Source organism: Calidris pugnax, unplaced genomic scaffold (assembly GCF_001431845.1).
Source record: "Calidris pugnax isolate Ruff unplaced genomic scaffold, ASM143184v1 scaffold45, whole genome shotgun sequence".
NCBI lineage: Eukaryota > Metazoa > Chordata > Aves > Charadriiformes > Scolopacidae > Calidris > Calidris pugnax.
Genome location: NW_015090764.1, coordinates 1715289 through 1730958, shown reverse-complemented (window position 1 = coordinate 1730958; position 15670 = coordinate 1715289). Strand labels below are relative to the sequence as shown.

The 15670-nt window shown below is 60.9% G+C and overlaps 1 protein-coding gene across 5 annotated transcripts in view; it reads left to right on the top strand.

Annotated features, from left to right (window-relative positions):
- Positions 1-528: 528 nt before the first annotated feature.
- Positions 529-15670, top strand: part of HNF1B (HNF1 homeobox B) — a 28200-nt gene continuing 13058 nt past the window's right edge. The window contains exons 1-5 of one of the 5 annotated variants that reach the window (XM_014954670.1): positions 529-866; positions 7640-7839; positions 9268-9454; positions 10415-10526; positions 10737-10866. In XM_014954670.1, the coding sequence (XP_014810156.1) occupies positions 529-866; positions 7640-7839; positions 9268-9454; positions 10415-10526; positions 10737-10866 (967 nt within the window). Of the gene's footprint in view, positions 867-7639; positions 7840-9189; positions 9455-10414; positions 10657-10730; positions 10867-15670 lie in introns of all 5 variants that reach the window. The other 4 variants (XM_014954585.1, XM_014954492.1, XM_014954833.1 and 1 more) reach the window with 4 other exon arrangements.

The window sequence follows — 15670 nt, the reverse complement described above, 5'->3', positions numbered from 1 at the left end:
GATTTCTCAGCTTGGCCCCCTTTCGGGGGGGGGCAGAGCCCCCGAGGGAGCCGAGCCCATGCGGGGTTGCCACCCAGCCCCGGGGGGGTGCGGGCAGCGGGGTGCCGTCGGGGCGGTGCAGGGCGGGCGAGCTGGCACCGGGGAGGTGGCCGCGCACCGAGCCCCCCCGACGGCAGCCGGGGCTCCAGCGCTCGGGGCTGCCGTCCCGTCCCGTCCCCTCCCGTCTTGTCCCGTCCCGTCCCGTCCCGTCCCTCCTCGCCGCTGCCCCCGCCGCTCCTCCCGCTCCTCCGGGGCCTCCCGGCGACCGCGGGCAAAGTCCGTCCCAACGCGGGGCGATAAGGGCCGGGCCGGGGCGGGGGCGCGGGGGCCCGGGCGGCGGCCGGAGGAGAGGCCTGTCGGCGCTGATTTGCATAAGGTATATTGCCTAATGGAGGCGGTCATGGCTTGGTAGAGGGCGGCCCGCGCCCCGCAGCGGCCGGAGGGAGGGCGGGAGGCGCGGGGCGAACGGCGGGACCCGACCACGGGAGGATGGTGTCCCAGCTGAGCGCCCTGCAACGGGAGCTGCTGGGGGCCCTGCTCAGCTCCGGAGCCACCAAGGAAGGGCTCATCCGCGCCCTGGAGGACATGGTGCCCGCCGCCGGTTTCGGCGTCAAGTTGGAGAGTCTGCCGCTCTCCCCCGGCGGGCCCCCCGACGGCAAGGCCGCCTTCCCGCCGCTGGCCAACGGGCACGGCAAGGGCAAGCTGTCCGGCGACGAGGGCTCGGAGGACGGCGACGACTTCGACACGCCGCAAATCCTCCGCGAACTGCAGGCGCTCAACACGGAGGAGGCGGTGGAGCAGCGGGCCGAGGTGGACAGGATGATCAGGTACCGGCGGGCACCGGGACCGGACTGGGACGGGGACGGGGCGCCAACCCACACCGCACCGGAGGCCGGGCCCTCGGTCCGACGGCCCCGAGCCCGAGCGCCCTGCCCGGGGGTCGTTCCCGGTGTGTCCTACCCGGCGGCGGGTCCCGGTGCTCCCCGCCCGCCCCGTCGTTAATCCCGGGTGGCGGGTCCCGGTGCTCTCTGCCCGGTGTGTCCTCCCCGGCGGGGGGTCCCGCTTCTCCCTGCCCGCCCCGCCGTTAATCCCGGTGCTCCCTGCCCGGTGTATAGGCTGCCCGGTCCCCGGTGCTCCCCGCCTGCCCCGCGGGTAGTCCCGGTGGCGGGGCCCGGTGCGCCCTGTCCCGGCGGGGCTGTGCGGGGGAGCCGGGCGGGTGGAAGCCCCGTCGCGGGCAGGGAGCGGGGGTAGGGCAGGTCGGAGCCCCCCGGCCGTCCCCTCCCGCCCCGTCGGGTGCTGCCGACCCTCCCGTGGCGGCGGGACCGGGGGTGCCGGGGCCGTGGAAGCTCGGACCGGCCGCCGGCTCCGTCCGTCCGCCCTCCCTCCGCGCCGGGAGATAAAACATAAACTGCTCCACGCTGCCGGTTGTGCCCCCCCGGGCGGGGCGCCCCGCTCCCCCCCCCCCCCCCCGCCGTTAATCCCGGTGCTCCCTGCCCGGTGTATAGGCTGCCCGGTCCCCGGTGCTCCCCGCCTGCCCCGCGGGTAGTCCCGGTGGCGGGGCCCGGTGCGCCCTGTCCCGGCGGGGCTGTGCGGGGGAGCCGGGCGGGTGGAAGCCCCGTCGCGGGCAGGGAGCGGGGGTAGGGCAGGTCGGAGCCCCCCGGCCGTCCCCTCCCGCCCCGTCGGGTGCTGCCGACCCTCCCGTGGCGGCGGGACCGGGGGTGCCGGGGCCGTGGAAGCTCGGACCGGCCGCCGGCTCCGTCCGTCCGCCCTCCCTCCGCGCCGGGAGATAAAACATAAACTGCTCCACGTGGAGCCCGGGCTGTTATTAATTTATTTCTATAAATCATCAACAGAAAGATACACAAAGGGACGCGATTAGGGCGAGCGGAGCGGCGGGGTATTCATTGCCGAGGCTGTAAAGCGGCCGGGGAGGGGGGGAAGGAGGAAACCCCCAAAGGCGGCGGGTTGAGCTCCCGCCCGTCCCGGGGATGCGGCTCCAGGCCGGTCCCGGCAGTGCCGTGCCGTGCCGTGCCGTTCCGTGCCGTTCCGTGCCGCCGGGACCGGGGCCGCCGTCGGGGCGCGGTGGAGCAGCCCCGGGCTCCGCGGGCGGCATCGGCTCCCCTTTCTCCGTGTCCCGGGGCCGCCGCTTCTCCGGCAGCCGGGAGCGCGGGGGGCTCTGCCCGACGGTGCGCCCGGTGGGGACCCTCGCGGGAGCGTCCCTGCGTGCGGTGGGGGCTCCTCTGTGTGTCCCCCCCCGCCTTGCACTGCACTTTTCATACCCGCCTTGATGCCCCAACGGCACCCGGAGTGTAGCACCGATCCTGCCCGTCGGCTTCAGCCCCCGGTGTGTGCCCATCCCCCCTGCCAGCCGTGGTTCCTGCCCCCCGACAGCTCCGGGGTGGGGATGGGGGCGCTGCCATGGCCGGTGGGGTTGGCTTGGGGCTCACCCTGGTGCCCGGGCGGGTGGAAGCCCCGTCGCGGGCAGGGAGCGGGGGTAGGGCAGGTCGGAGCCCCCCGGCCGTCCCCTCCCGCCCCGTCGGGTGCTGCCGACCCTCCCGTGGCGGCGGGACCGGGGGTGCCGGGGCCGTGGAAGCTCGGACCGGCCGCCGGCTCCGTCCGTCCGCCCTCCCTCCGCGCCGGGAGATAAAACATAAACTGCTCCACGTGGAGCCCGGGCTGTTATTAATTTATTTCTATAAATCATCAACAGAAAGATACACAAAGGGACGCGATTAGGGCGAGCGGAGCGGCGGGTTATTCATTGCCGAGGCTGTAAAGCGGCCGGGGAGGGGGGGAAGGAGGAAACCCCCAAAGGCGGCGGGTTGAGCTCCCGCCCGTCCCGGGGATGCGGCTCCAGGCCGGTCCCGGCAGTGCCGTTCCGTGCCGTGCCGTTCCGTGCCGTGCCGTTCCGTGCCGTTCCGTGCCGCCGGGACCGGGGCCGCCGTCGGGGCGCGGTGGAGCAGCCCCGGGCTCCGCGGGCGGCATCGGCTCCCCTTTCTCCGTGTCCCGGGGCCGCCGCTTCTCCGGCAGCCGGGAGCGCGGGGGGCTCTGCCCGACGGTGCGCCCGGTGGGGACCCCCGCGGGAGCGTCCCTGCGTGAAGTGGGGGCACCTCTGTGTGTCCCCCCCCGCCTCGCACTGCACTTTTCATACCGGCCTTGACGCCCCAACGGCACCCCGAGTGTGGCACCGATCCTGCCCGCTGCCTTCAGCCCCCGGTGTGTGCCCGTCCCCCCTGCCTGCCGTGGTTCCTGCCCCCCAACAGCTCCGGCGTGGGGATGGGGGCGCTGCCATGGCCGGTGGGGTTGGCTTGGGGCTCACCCTGGTGCCAGCAGGACAGAGGGTGCTTTTTGGGAAGGGTGGTGGCACCGGTGCCTTCCGAGGGGCTCGGCTGGGACACGCTGGGTGCTGGAGAGGCTCCGTGCGAGGGAGAAATCACTGCAGGCCTCCTCCGCGGGGTTCCCACCATAACCCCCTGCCCTGCACCTCTGGGTGCTCCTGCCCGTCCCCAGTGCCCCCCTCTTGCTGGGTGCACCCCCCTCTTGCTGGGTGCCTCTGTCCCCAGGGGTGCCGGGGGGCGGCCGTGGGGGTGCAGAGGAGGCTGGGCCCCGGGCTCGCTGCACTCCCACAGGTGTTTCTGTGCAAAGTTTGCCTTTGGTGCAAACAAGAGCAGGCACATGTCCCCGAGGAGCCTTTGCAAAGAGCTGCTGTTTGCTCTAAGAGAGCCCTTTGTACTTGGAGAGGGAGCCAGGGAGGGGAGTCGGGAGCCATTTATTGCCACCAGGCACGGGGGCTAAACCCCCTCTGCCCCCGCTCCCCCACCATCAGCAGCCTGACCCCAGCACTTGCTCACTCTCGGGTTGTTCCTGCGTCCCTGGGGGTGCTCAGCCCCACGGTGGGGACCGTGCTGTGGGCATGGCCGCCCACCCACCCCATGGACACGGGCAGGAGTTGGTGCCGTGGTCCCAAATGGCTCACCCTGGCCGTAGCCCCTCGGCCGCCAGCGCCTTCTCATGGTCCCGCTCATGGCACCCAAAGGTGGGGGTGGGCGAGCAGAGGGCACCCCGACACTCTGATTTTGGGCAGCAGAAGGGGTGCTGGCAGCACCCAGAGCCCAGCTCCAGGGCGAGACGCCCCGTGGCTCCCTCCCTGCCCCGTCCCACTCGCCCCGGAACCACGCTCGGGCAAATCATATCTTTATTTGCAGGCAGATCCCGTGGGATGGGGGGCTGGGGGGATGCCACCCGGCCGGAGATGCCCCAAAACCGCTGGGAAAGGTGTTGGGGGGCAGCGGGTGCAGCACACACACACCCCCCCGCACCGATTCCCTGTGTGCACAGCCAGATGCAGATTAGATAGATCATTTCTGTTGGGAGCCGGGTTTATAATCCATCCGTATAAATTCTTGGCATATTTCTCCGGGAGACGTGGAGTGTATTTACCTGTTTTTTAAGGCTGACAAAAGGGGGTGAGTGGGTCCGGGAATCCCTCCGGGGAGAGGGATGGGCTTTGCCCCCCACCTGCGCGTGAGGCTGGGGGGGGAAATGCCCCCTTTTCGGTCGGCGTTGGCGGCCAGGCTTCATTTGGGTTAATTTTGTGCAAGAAAAAAACACCTTTCCTTAATTTCGGTGGAGAAGGGCCGTGGAGCAAGGGCTGTAAACTGGTTTTCCAGTATTACAAAGCACTCCTGGGTTGGGTTGGGGTTTTTTTGTTGTTTTTTTGTATTTTTTTCCATGTAAAGTCTTGGTGAAGATTGGACAATTAATGGGTTTTTTTTTTTCATTTTGGTGACAGAACGAAAAAAAATGTGCTTGTGTTGAATCAAAAGGTTTTTCCTCTCTGGCTTTTTAGGTTAACAGAGAAAAAAAAAAAAAAAAAGGCCAAACAAACACTCAAACGTTTCATTTTGGGTCAAGTCCAAACATTTTGTTTAACATGAAACAAAATGTTTGGGTTTGGTTTCAGGTTGTTTAACCCTTTTGAATACGGTCAAGTTGATTTGTAAGGAAAAAATCACGGCTCAGAAATTAAGAGCCGAATAATTGCTTTGAAAGCGTAAGTGTGAAACGCGCTGGAAATATCAAGGTGAAGCCTTTCTTTAAATAATAACATGGAGGGAAACGCAGGGATTTTATTTTTTTTTTCCTAATTCTCACGTATTTTTTCCAGCCAAAATGCTGCCAAATTTTATTTAAATTCAGCAATCACGTCTGTAACCCCCGAGTTGCTTGTTTGATTTTTTAAAAGTGTGCTCTGCCGCTGTGGGTCCTGATTTAACTCTGGGAAAACCATGCCCGTGGCTCAGTTGTGACCCAAACCGCTGTTAGGAACTCTAATGAGCTCTGTTCCATTAACTTATTATTAATCAGTAATTAGTTGGGTGGGTTAGGTGGCACAAAACCCCTCGTGGCAGCAGTCGGTGTGAGCCCCTCGGCGCGGGCACGGCGGGCTCTGGGGGAGAGCTGCGGGGGGGGACGGTCCCTTCCCATCCTTCTTGTTGGCTCCCACCTTCTCCTGGGGCACCACCAAGCCCCAGGAGCCCCAAAACCCCCTGTGCCCCCCTGTCCCCACCACCTCCTGGTGCCAAGACCCACCAGAGCGGTGTCCCCGCTGCTGAGCTGATGGCCTGGCCACACGGTGCCATGTGTTTTGGGGACAGGAACGAGGTTTTCTGTCCACACCGTGTTCAACCCACCCGGGGGTCCGGGCTGTTGGGAGAAGTGGAGTCAGCGTGTCCGTGCCTTGCCACCACCGCCGTAGAGAGGACACCATGGGGTTCCCCTCCCCGGAGGATGCAGGATTTGGGGATTTGCCCTCCTCCCCGGGGGGATGACAAAGCCCCCGCCGTCCCCGGGCTGGCCCTGCTCGGGCGCTTTTGCTTTGGATCCAACCAGCTTTGTTTTCACGCTGCCTTCAGGACAAAAAGTAAGAAATCTCCTTGTTGTTCGGTATTTATTTTTTTTTTCTCCTGTGACAAGTTGAAGGATCCAAAAGAAGTGATGGATGGATTGGGAGAGCAGCCGGACGGTTATTCCAGGCGCAGCGTCAGAGTGTGGCATTATTTGAGTGCAGGACTGTGACCGGGCTCAGGCTCCACATCGATTTTTTAGCATTAAAGCACTTCCTTTTGGTCCTGCATCCTCCCGTAGAGCAGGATGAGCCCAGGGGTGGTGGGAAGGGTGGAGGTGTGTCACCCTGACCCTCTGCTGTCACCTGGGGTTTCATTGGAGCTCAATAACACAGACAGCATTTTGATTCCTGGCTGTAATTTTATTTATTCCCTACATGGGTGTCAGCAACCCCAAGGACACCAAAGCAAGGCGGATTTAGGAAAGGCGCGTTTTACGCCTGGATCTCGCAGGAGCCAAATTCCAAGTGTTTCTAAAAATACTCAAGAACGACTTAAAAATGACGGGAGGGGAGGTTGGTTTTGGTTTTTTCCGTCCGGGGAGCAGCCTGCGTTTGCGTGTCGGGTCTGACCTTCGCTGCCCAGCCTTCTGCGTGCGCGCTTTGCCGTTGTGGGAGCATGGAAATAGGGTCTCTTTTAAATGAATATTGAGATTATTTTAGATAATTAGGGACTGGAAGGGAGAAGGTAAAGCAGCAAGGGTGGCCGGTGGGGTTTGGTGGCCGTGCGGGGGTCCCCGCTAGCCAGCAGCAAGCCCGGGGCCACGGGGCACCGTGTGGGCACCGCACCCAGGAGCGGGGCAGGAAAACCATCCTGGGCACCTCCAGAGGAGAGGTTTCTCTTCCTTCAGAGGAACATCCATAGGGGCTTCCTGCATCCGTACGTGTGTGTGTGTTTGTGTATCCCATCCTCTGTCTGTGTCTTCAAAGGGGGAAATTGCAGTGAACAGAGTTGCAGGGAACGGCAGCAGGAATTGCAGGGAACAGCAGCAGTTAATGGATGGGCTGCATTTAGAATTTCACTGAATTTCACTGAATTTTTAGAGTTGGAAGGGACCATAGAGATCATCTAGTCCAACTCCCCTGCTAAAGCAGGACCACCCAGAGCATGTCAGATCATGCCACTCAGGACTGCATCCAGGCAGGTGAATAGAATAGAATAGAAGAATAGAATTTCTCCTTGAAGGATCTGAAGGTGCTTTACCAGCATTAATAGCCCTGGTTGTGCCCTGTCAGGACACTGGGATCCTCTTTACTTCTCCTTCCCTGGATGTCCAGCGTGGTGGGCATCCCTGGGGTGACCGTGGGACCCCGTGAGTCCCCGTGGCACCAGCCCCTCTCTCCTGGGGGCAGGACGGGGCTGTTTTTGGGGGTCGGGGTGGCAGTTGGGGAAGGATGTGTGCTCAAGGGATCTTGTGCCCTTCCGAAACAGGCTTTAGAATAATAATAAGGGTTTTCCATGGGCAGGACGGGGCTGTTTTTGGGGGTCGGGGTGGCAGTTGGGGAAGGATGTGTGCTCAAGGGATCTTGTGCCCTTCCGAAACAGGCTTTAGAGTAATAATAAGGGTTTTCCATGGTGGGAAGAAGCCAATACTGGGGTGCTTTCCCCCAGTTAACTCATGGTGGGAAGAAGCCAATACTGGGGTGCTTTTCCCCTGGCTGGGAGAGGTTAACCCTTCGTTTCCCTCCCCACAGCGAGGACCCGTGGCGGGCGGCGAAGATGATCAAGGGGTACATGCAGCAGCACAACATCCCGCAGCGGGAGGTGGTGGACGTCACCGGCCTCAACCAGTCGCACCTCTCCCAGCACCTCAACAAGGGCACCCCCATGAAGACGCAGAAGAGAGCTGCCCTCTACACGTGGTACGTCCGCAAGCAGCGGGAGATCCTCCGCCGTAAGTACCCGCTCCAGCGCTCGCCCCTCGGGGCTTGGGGGGGGAAAGGGGGTCCTCACATCCCAGTCCTGTGGGGACCTGGCACATCCAGAGCAGGGCGAGCAGCACCCCCCTGTCCTCTCCCCTGGCTTTGCCCCGGGCTGCCCAGCACCTTCCCCAAAATATTTTCACAAGTGAAATGAGTTTAAGGCACTGGAAGGCTGGGCCAGAGCCCTTCTCGGTCATGGTAACACGGCGCGAGTTCCCCCGGGCCCATCCAGGCAGCTGAGTTTCTGCATATTTATACTCATTATAGCTGGGGAAGGAATTAATGATTACACACCACTGGATGCCTTTCCCACCTCTGCCCCCTTCTCCTCTCCGTTTCTCGGAACAGCTCATTTTCTGCCACTACTCGCAAAAAAAAAAAAAAAAGAAAAAGTAAAGAGAGAGAAAAGGAAAAACTGTAAATTGCTCCTCTTCGTAGCGTGGTCTTGGGCAGCCCCTGCTATTTAAAATACAGATTATTTTGACCGAGTACCTGGACTCTTGTGCACCTCTCCCACCTCTCCCTGCCCCGGGTTGGTCCGATATCGCTCAAAGCAGCCCCATTTTCGGCCAAGGTGCAGGTTGGGGCACTGACACCCCCCTTACAAGGCCTCTGCCCCCCTCCACCTAAAGGATGCGATATCCAGCGGGACGGGAAGCGCAGAAAAGGCTTTAGCACCAAATACCATTGCTTTGAAAACACACCTTGAGACGTAAGAGCAAACAGAGCCTGCTCCAGCCTTGCCCCGCGTTTCCCCCCCGCTCCGTCACGGGGGGAAAAGCCATTATAAAAAGAGGGAGAATTCCCCTGCAAAACTGAGAATAATAAAACCCTGCCATTAATCTCCCTTTACTGCGGCGGTGACAAGCGGCGGGGCTGTCGGGGAAGGTCACCTCTGGTGCCTGCCCGGGGACGGCGTCCCACGGCGGCGCGGGGACGGCAGCGGGGGCCGGAGGGGAGCTCTGGGCGAGAGGCAGCCTCTCGGGGGGCTGTGCGGGGGCCCTGCCCGGCTCCTGGCTGGCCAAAATCCTCCCCAAACAAGTGCACGCCGGCAGAGACCCACCCCATGAATATGCATGCCCCGAGCATGCCTCCCCATTAAACACCCTCCCCAGGGATGGCAAGAACTCCTGCACTGCCCTGCAAGGCTGTCCCCTTCCCCGGGGTGGGGGACAGGGAGCACCTGGCTTGTTCCAAAGTTTGCTGGGGCAGTGGGCTTGGTGAAGGGGGGGACATAAGGGTTGGGGGGGCCACCTCCGCGCGGGCCGGTGACTGCGAGCAGCGGCTATAGGCCAGCTCACGTCTGCTCCTTTCTCTTTCAGAGTTCAACCAGACAGTCCAGGGTTGTGGAAATATGACAGACAAAAGCAGTCAGGATCAGCTGCTGTTTCTCTTTCCAGAGTTCAATCAGCAGAACCAAGGGGCTGCCCAGCTCGACGACGCCTGCTCCGAAACCCCCAGCAAGAAGATGCGCCGCAATCGGTTCAAGTGGGGGCCGGCCTCCCAGCAAATCTTGTACCAAGCCTACGACCGCCAAAAGAACCCCAGCAAGGAGGAGAGGGAGGCTCTGGTGGAGGAATGCAACAGGTAAAGGCTGCCATGCACTGCCTGCCGCCTCCTCGCCCTCCCCACAGCCTTTCTTCCAAAATCTGTATGCAATTCTTGGCTCCCAGCTTGCCCACTGGATCGTGGCACGGCTTTGCTGAGCTGCTTGGGGGTTTTTTTTGCCATGTTTTCCCCATGTGGGTGATGTCCTGGGCTGAGCAAGCTCTGTGGTGGGGCAGGGATGCTGCAGGGATGTCCTAGGGATGCCCCAAGGATGTCCCTGGAGATGCTGCAGGGATGTCCCGGGGGATGCTGCAGGGATGTCCTGGGGATGCCCCAAAGATGTCCCTGGAGATGCTGCAGAGATGCCCCAGGGATGCTGCAGGGGTGTCCTGGGGATGTCCCAGGGATGCTGCAGGGATGTCCAGGGGATGTCCCAGTGATGTCCCCAGGGATGCTGCAGGGATGTCCCCGGGGATGCTGCAGGGATGCCCCAGGAATGCTTCAGGGGTGTCCTGGGGATGCCCAAGTGATGTCCCCAGGGATGCTGCAGGGATGTCCCCGGGGATGCTGCAGGGATGCCCCAGGAATGCTTCAGGGGTGTCCTGGGGATGCCCAAGTGATGTCCCCAGGGATGCTGCAGGGATGCCCCAGGGATGCTGCAGTGTCACAGCAATGTCAGAGGGATGGGGGAATGGCTCTTACAGCAGGGATATAGTTGGAAAGAGCAGGCAGGCTTTGAGGAAGGGCTTCAATGAGCCCAAATCCGCCTGTCCTCCCGCAGCCCCTCTCCCCGGCGGTGCTGGTGGAGGTGTGTCCCCCCCCCCCCCCCCCCCCGCACACTATCAGAAAAGTCAATACTGATGGATTACATTCTTTGGCAATTCAGAAGCATCAAGACTCTGTTGGTGGCCAGGAAAAGGGCACTGTCCTTTAGGGGCCGCCCCCCCCCCCCCTACCCCAGCAGCACCCTTGTTCCAACGTGTCCCCTTGCACGCACAGGGCTGAGTGTCTGCAGCGAGGGGTGTCTCCCTCCAAGGCGCACGGGCTCGGCTCCAACCTGGTGACGGAGGTCCGTGTCTACAACTGGTTCGCCAACCGGCGGAAGGAGGAGGCTTTCCGCCAGAAGCTGGCCATGGACGCCTACAGCTCGGGCCAGCCCCCCCACAGCATGAACCTGCTGCTGTCCCACGGCTCCCCCCACCACAACCAGCCCAGCGCCTCGCCCCCCAGCAAAATGCCAGGTAAGCCCTCGCCGAGGGGGCTGGGGCGGTGGCGTGGGGGCAACTGCAGCATTGGTTCCGCCAACCGGCGGAAGGAGGAGGCTTTCCGCCAGAAGCTGGCCATGGACGCCTACAGCTCGGGCCAGCCCCCCCACAGCATGAACCTGCTGCTGTCCCACGGCTCCCCCCACCACAACCAGCCCAGCGCCTCGCCCCCCAGCAAAATGCCAGGTAAGCCCTCGCCGAGGGGGCCGGGGCGGTGGCGTGGGGGCAACTGCAGCGTTGGTTCCTGTTTCTGCTGGGGATTGGGGTGCTGAGCCCTCGGGGGTCTGCATGGGGAGCCTTGAGGGGGGGGATGATGGTCACCTGGTCCCTGCTGTGGCCTCGATGAGTGATGGTGGGGTGGAGAGGAGCAAGTGCTGTTGATGCAGGGTTATGGCCGGGTGAGCCCCGTGGCGGGGGCTGGATTTCCATCCCACCCTGGATAAATCAGCATTTGCTTGGTTGGTTTAATTCACCGGAGTCTCCGTGGGCTGGGCAGGGGAAGGCTGTGCCCGACGGGGCGGGAGGCGGGATGCAGGATGCTCTGTGGATGCTGGGGCCTCGGGATGCAGCCCACTGGTGAGCACTGGTTTTGGAGAGGTGGGGCACAGGCGATGCTGCAAAGCCGTGACGGCGTGTCCCCGTGCCAGAGCAGAACAAGTGGATGAAGAAAGCTGCTCGGGGGGTTTAGTGCAGGGCTCATCTCAACCTCCACCCCTCCACACCACGGTCCATCTCCCTTCGTAGCAGGGAGAGCAGACCCGCTGAAAACTCCTGGGGGATTTGAGCAGGAGATAACAGCACTGGGGAGGGGGCTGCCCGCCCCGGGGAGGCTAATCAGGGTGGGTGGGGGCAGCACGGTGTGGGGTGAGAGGCATTGTCAGGAGAACAATCCCCATTGTCCCCCTCCCTGCCCTCTGTGGCCAACGCACCAGCCCCTGGCTGTGCCCCCACGTCCCCCCTTGGCCACGGCACCGGCACCGGCACAGCCCGGCCGGGGAGGCTAAAACCAGCCGCCTCTTGGAAGTGACCCTGCCTGGCTCGTTACACACACCCAGCTCGTTACAAAGGCAAATTAAAAGAAACCCGTGTGGCGGAGAGTCCCTGTGGGAAGGGCAAGGTGCCTGGGGAGAGGAGGCTGAGAGCTGGGGACGGTGCCAGTGCGTGGTCCTTGGGTGATAGCGAGCGAGGGCAGCCCCCAGAGTGGTACCCGGGGGATGAACAGCCCCGGGTGGGTGCTCAGCATCCGACCCAGCTCCCACCCCCCCTGGGAGGGACAGGCAGCATCCCACCCGCTCCCGGGTACCGCTCTCCCCGCAGGGCCGGCCGGCGGTGACCAAAATGTGACCCTGCCCCAGGAATGCCCCGCACAATGGCGGGGACAGGGAGGACGTTTGCCCTCCTGTCACCGGCTGATTGCTTACAAGGTGCCCTACAAGCACATTGTCAGCAAAATCAGCTGTTTTCAGTGTCGCCCGGCGGGCTTTACAATACCCCACCAGCATGCGGCCCCGCGTTGTCATGGCGTTGTCCCCCCCCCGTGCATGCTTAATTGACAATTAAGCCGGGGCTTTGAACGAACCCCCCTGCCTTTGATGTGCCCCCGTCCTGCCAGGCACCCCCCGAGAGCCTTTGTTTTCTTCTATTAGGGGAGGGCAATTACTGTAACCGCGGGCATTTATCTGGGGGCTGGAGGGCCCTTAAGCCCCAGCCTTTATTTTCCCCCCGGAGCAGTGGCCAGCAGGAGCCAGCCGTGGCTATAGGGCTGATGACAGCCCATTCGGAGGGGCTTTTGAGCCGGGCAGGAGTGATGGCCGCGGTGGCGGCGCGGGGCCCCTCCGGAGGGGTCAGGAGGGCTCGACTGCGGGAATTGGTTGGTGGCCAGTGCTCATATCCATTGGCCTTGCTGAGGAGGAGGAGGAGATGGGAATGGTGAGGGCCACCGTGGGGTTTTAGGGCTGGTTTGGGGGTGATGGGCAGGGCTGGAATTCAGCCGTGACTGCGTTGGGATGGCTTGGACCATCACTTGGTCCAGCAGGCTTGCAGCTCCTAAAGCATTGCTGGGTCCATCACTGCTTAAACCTCCTCCAAGAGGTATCTGGGGACCTGCTAGGCTTGGTGGGGCACAGGAGAGTGCTGTGGGGCACAGGACAGTGCCGTGGGGCCATCCCCACTGCCTGGCTGACCCCATCCAAGGGCCGGCCATGCTGGGATTTGAACTGCCCTTGCACGGCGTGCGGCGGCGTCTGGAGCACTCAATGCCTTAACAGCTTAATGATGGTGATGGGACACTGCCCGCGTCCTACCCCGTCCCCCCGTGACATCCCCCGGCAGGAAACGATGGGGCTGGCGGCCTGGGGCAGCTGCAAAATCCCTCCCGTGCCCACAGACAAAGAGGGATCACCGGCTCCTCGGGACGTCAATGGGGTCTTGCGAAAGGGCGGAATGACGGCCGGGCAGGGATAAGAGCTGTAAAAGTCAAACATCCTCCCGGCCTCTTCTCACAGGGACCCATCTGTCAAGCCTCAAGCTGTAGTTTTTAACTATTTGGAGGTAAATACTTAAAGCCTATCATCTATCTCGGAGGCTTCTCTCAGACTCTGGACTTTTCCCTTCCTACGGGGTATTATCAGCGATCTTGGTTCCCTGTTTGATTTGAAGGTCACTCGGGGCTTTATCTCGGTGCCATGCCGTAGACTCTGGCTTATGCCATTTTTATCTTCAAGAGCCCCGAAGACAATCAGTGCATTGATGAGATTAGGTGACGCACCGCCCCGCTCACCAGCTGCCCCCCCCCCTCCCCTGTCTCCCTCCCTGCATACAAAGGGCCGGCCGGCGCCCGTCGGACCCCGCAAAGCCCCCTCCCCACAGCCGGGGGTCACAGCATCCCCTCCAGCCTGTCCCGGGGGGTCCTGCACTGAAAAGTGGCCGAGGAATCCATCCACCCATCCCTCCAGCAGTGCCTACGCTGCAGTATCAGAGTATCTGAGCAATCATGTATACACACATGTAAATATACGAATGTACATTATTTTTATATATATATATATTTAGATATCTCTATAGATGTAGATAACAAACGTAAAAATAACTCGGTGCCACCCCTGAGGTTCTTCCTAAACCCAAAGGGCGATTTGAGCGTGTTAACTTTCTCTTAAAGAAGAGCCTGACAATAAACCCTCCTCGGTCCAGAGGTTCTTTGGTTTCTCTCTGGGTCCTACCCGTCGCTCCCTGGGGCACGTGTTGGTTCTGGTTGTGGAGCTGGTGCCCACGGTTGTAATATTTTACTGTTGGGCACATTGTGGGGCTCGGTGGGTACAGTGTGCTGTTAGGAGCTTTTCCCCGGTTTTATGGGGGGTAATTAGAACTTTATGACAGCAGCAAAATGGGAGGGTCCAGTCCCCATAAACAGGTTTATAATGGATATAAACTATGCACCTCTGTAACTTAGCAAAATTAACACTTTAGGGACAATTTGAGTGGCAGCCCAAAAATCAGAGCTGCCCCTGGCGATGCCTGGACCTTGGAGGGGGGGTGTGAAATGGTCCCGTCACTGACCCAGCTCTTCCACGGTGTCGGGAGGTGCAGCATCGCACCAAGTGTCATTTTTGGGGTCCAGCCTGACCCCAAAAATGACACTTGGCCTTTCTCACCCCGCTGCTGGGCGCCCACATAAACAGGTTTATAATGGATATAAACTATGCACCTCTGTAACTTAGCAAAATTAACACTTTAGGGACAATTTGAGTGGCAGCCCAAAAATCAGAGCTGCCCCTGGCGATGCCTGGACCTTGGAGGGGGGGTGTGAAATGGTCCCGTCACTGACCCAGCTCTTCCACGGTGTTGGGAGGTGCAGCATCGCACCAAGTGTCATTTTTGGGGTCCAGCCTGACCCCAAAAATGACACTTGGCCTTTCTCACCCCGCTGCCGGGCACCTGGTCCACGCCGTTCCTCTCCCCACCCCAAAATCCAGGCTGGGGGAATGGGTCTGGCACCCCTGAGGAGGCGGGGGGTGCCTCGGTCCAGAGGTTCTTTGGTTTCTCTCTGGGTCCTACCCGTCGCTCCCTGGGGCACGTGTTGGTTCTGGTTGTGGAGCTGGTGCCCACGGTTGTAATATTTTACTGTTGGGCACATTGTGGGGCTCGGTGGGTACAGTGTGCTGTTAGGAGCTTTTCCCCGGTTTTATGGGGGGTAATTAGAACTTTATGACAGCAGCAAAATGGGAGGGTCCAGTCCCCATAAACAGGTTTATAATGGATATAAACTATGCACCTCTGTAACTTAGCAAAATTAACACTTTAGGGACAATTTGAGTGGCAGCCCAAAAATCAGAGCTGCCCCTGGCGATGCCTGGACCTTGGAGGGGGGGTGTGAAATGGTCCCGTCACTGACCCAGCTCTTCCACGGTGTCGGGAGGTGCAGCATCGCACCAAGTGTCATTTTTGGGGTCCAGCCTGACCCCAAAAATGACACTTGGCCTTTCTCACCCCGCTGCTGGGCGCCCAGTCCACGCCGGCGGCTGCTTCCCCACGGGTCAGGCTGAATCCCCATCACCACCTCTGTCACGGGGGACCAGGGGTTGTAGTTTTGGGGTTGGGCATCACTGGTGATTGGGAGGGTGTTGTTGAGGCTCCAGGCAAAAGCTCAGCCCGGTGGGTTCCCTGGGCAGGTAGCAGGTTGAGGTGTGCTATGCCATGGCTGTGGGGGCTCCCTGTTTAAAAGTACAGTGAGTTTTCTTTTTTTAAAAAAGAAATTTTAACAATTAAATTTTTAAAAAATTATTAAATTTAATTTTATTAATTTATTTAATGAAATAAATTTATTAAATTAAACTTAACAATTTAATCCTGTCAATAATCCTAAAGCAGGTGAGAGCCGAGCTGCTTCACTGCTTTTGCCTCCTAAAGACACAAAGCTGGTGTGTGCCTGGAAAACGGCACAATCCTGCCTTGAAAACAGCAAAATTATTGATTGCTGCCCTAACACCCCCCC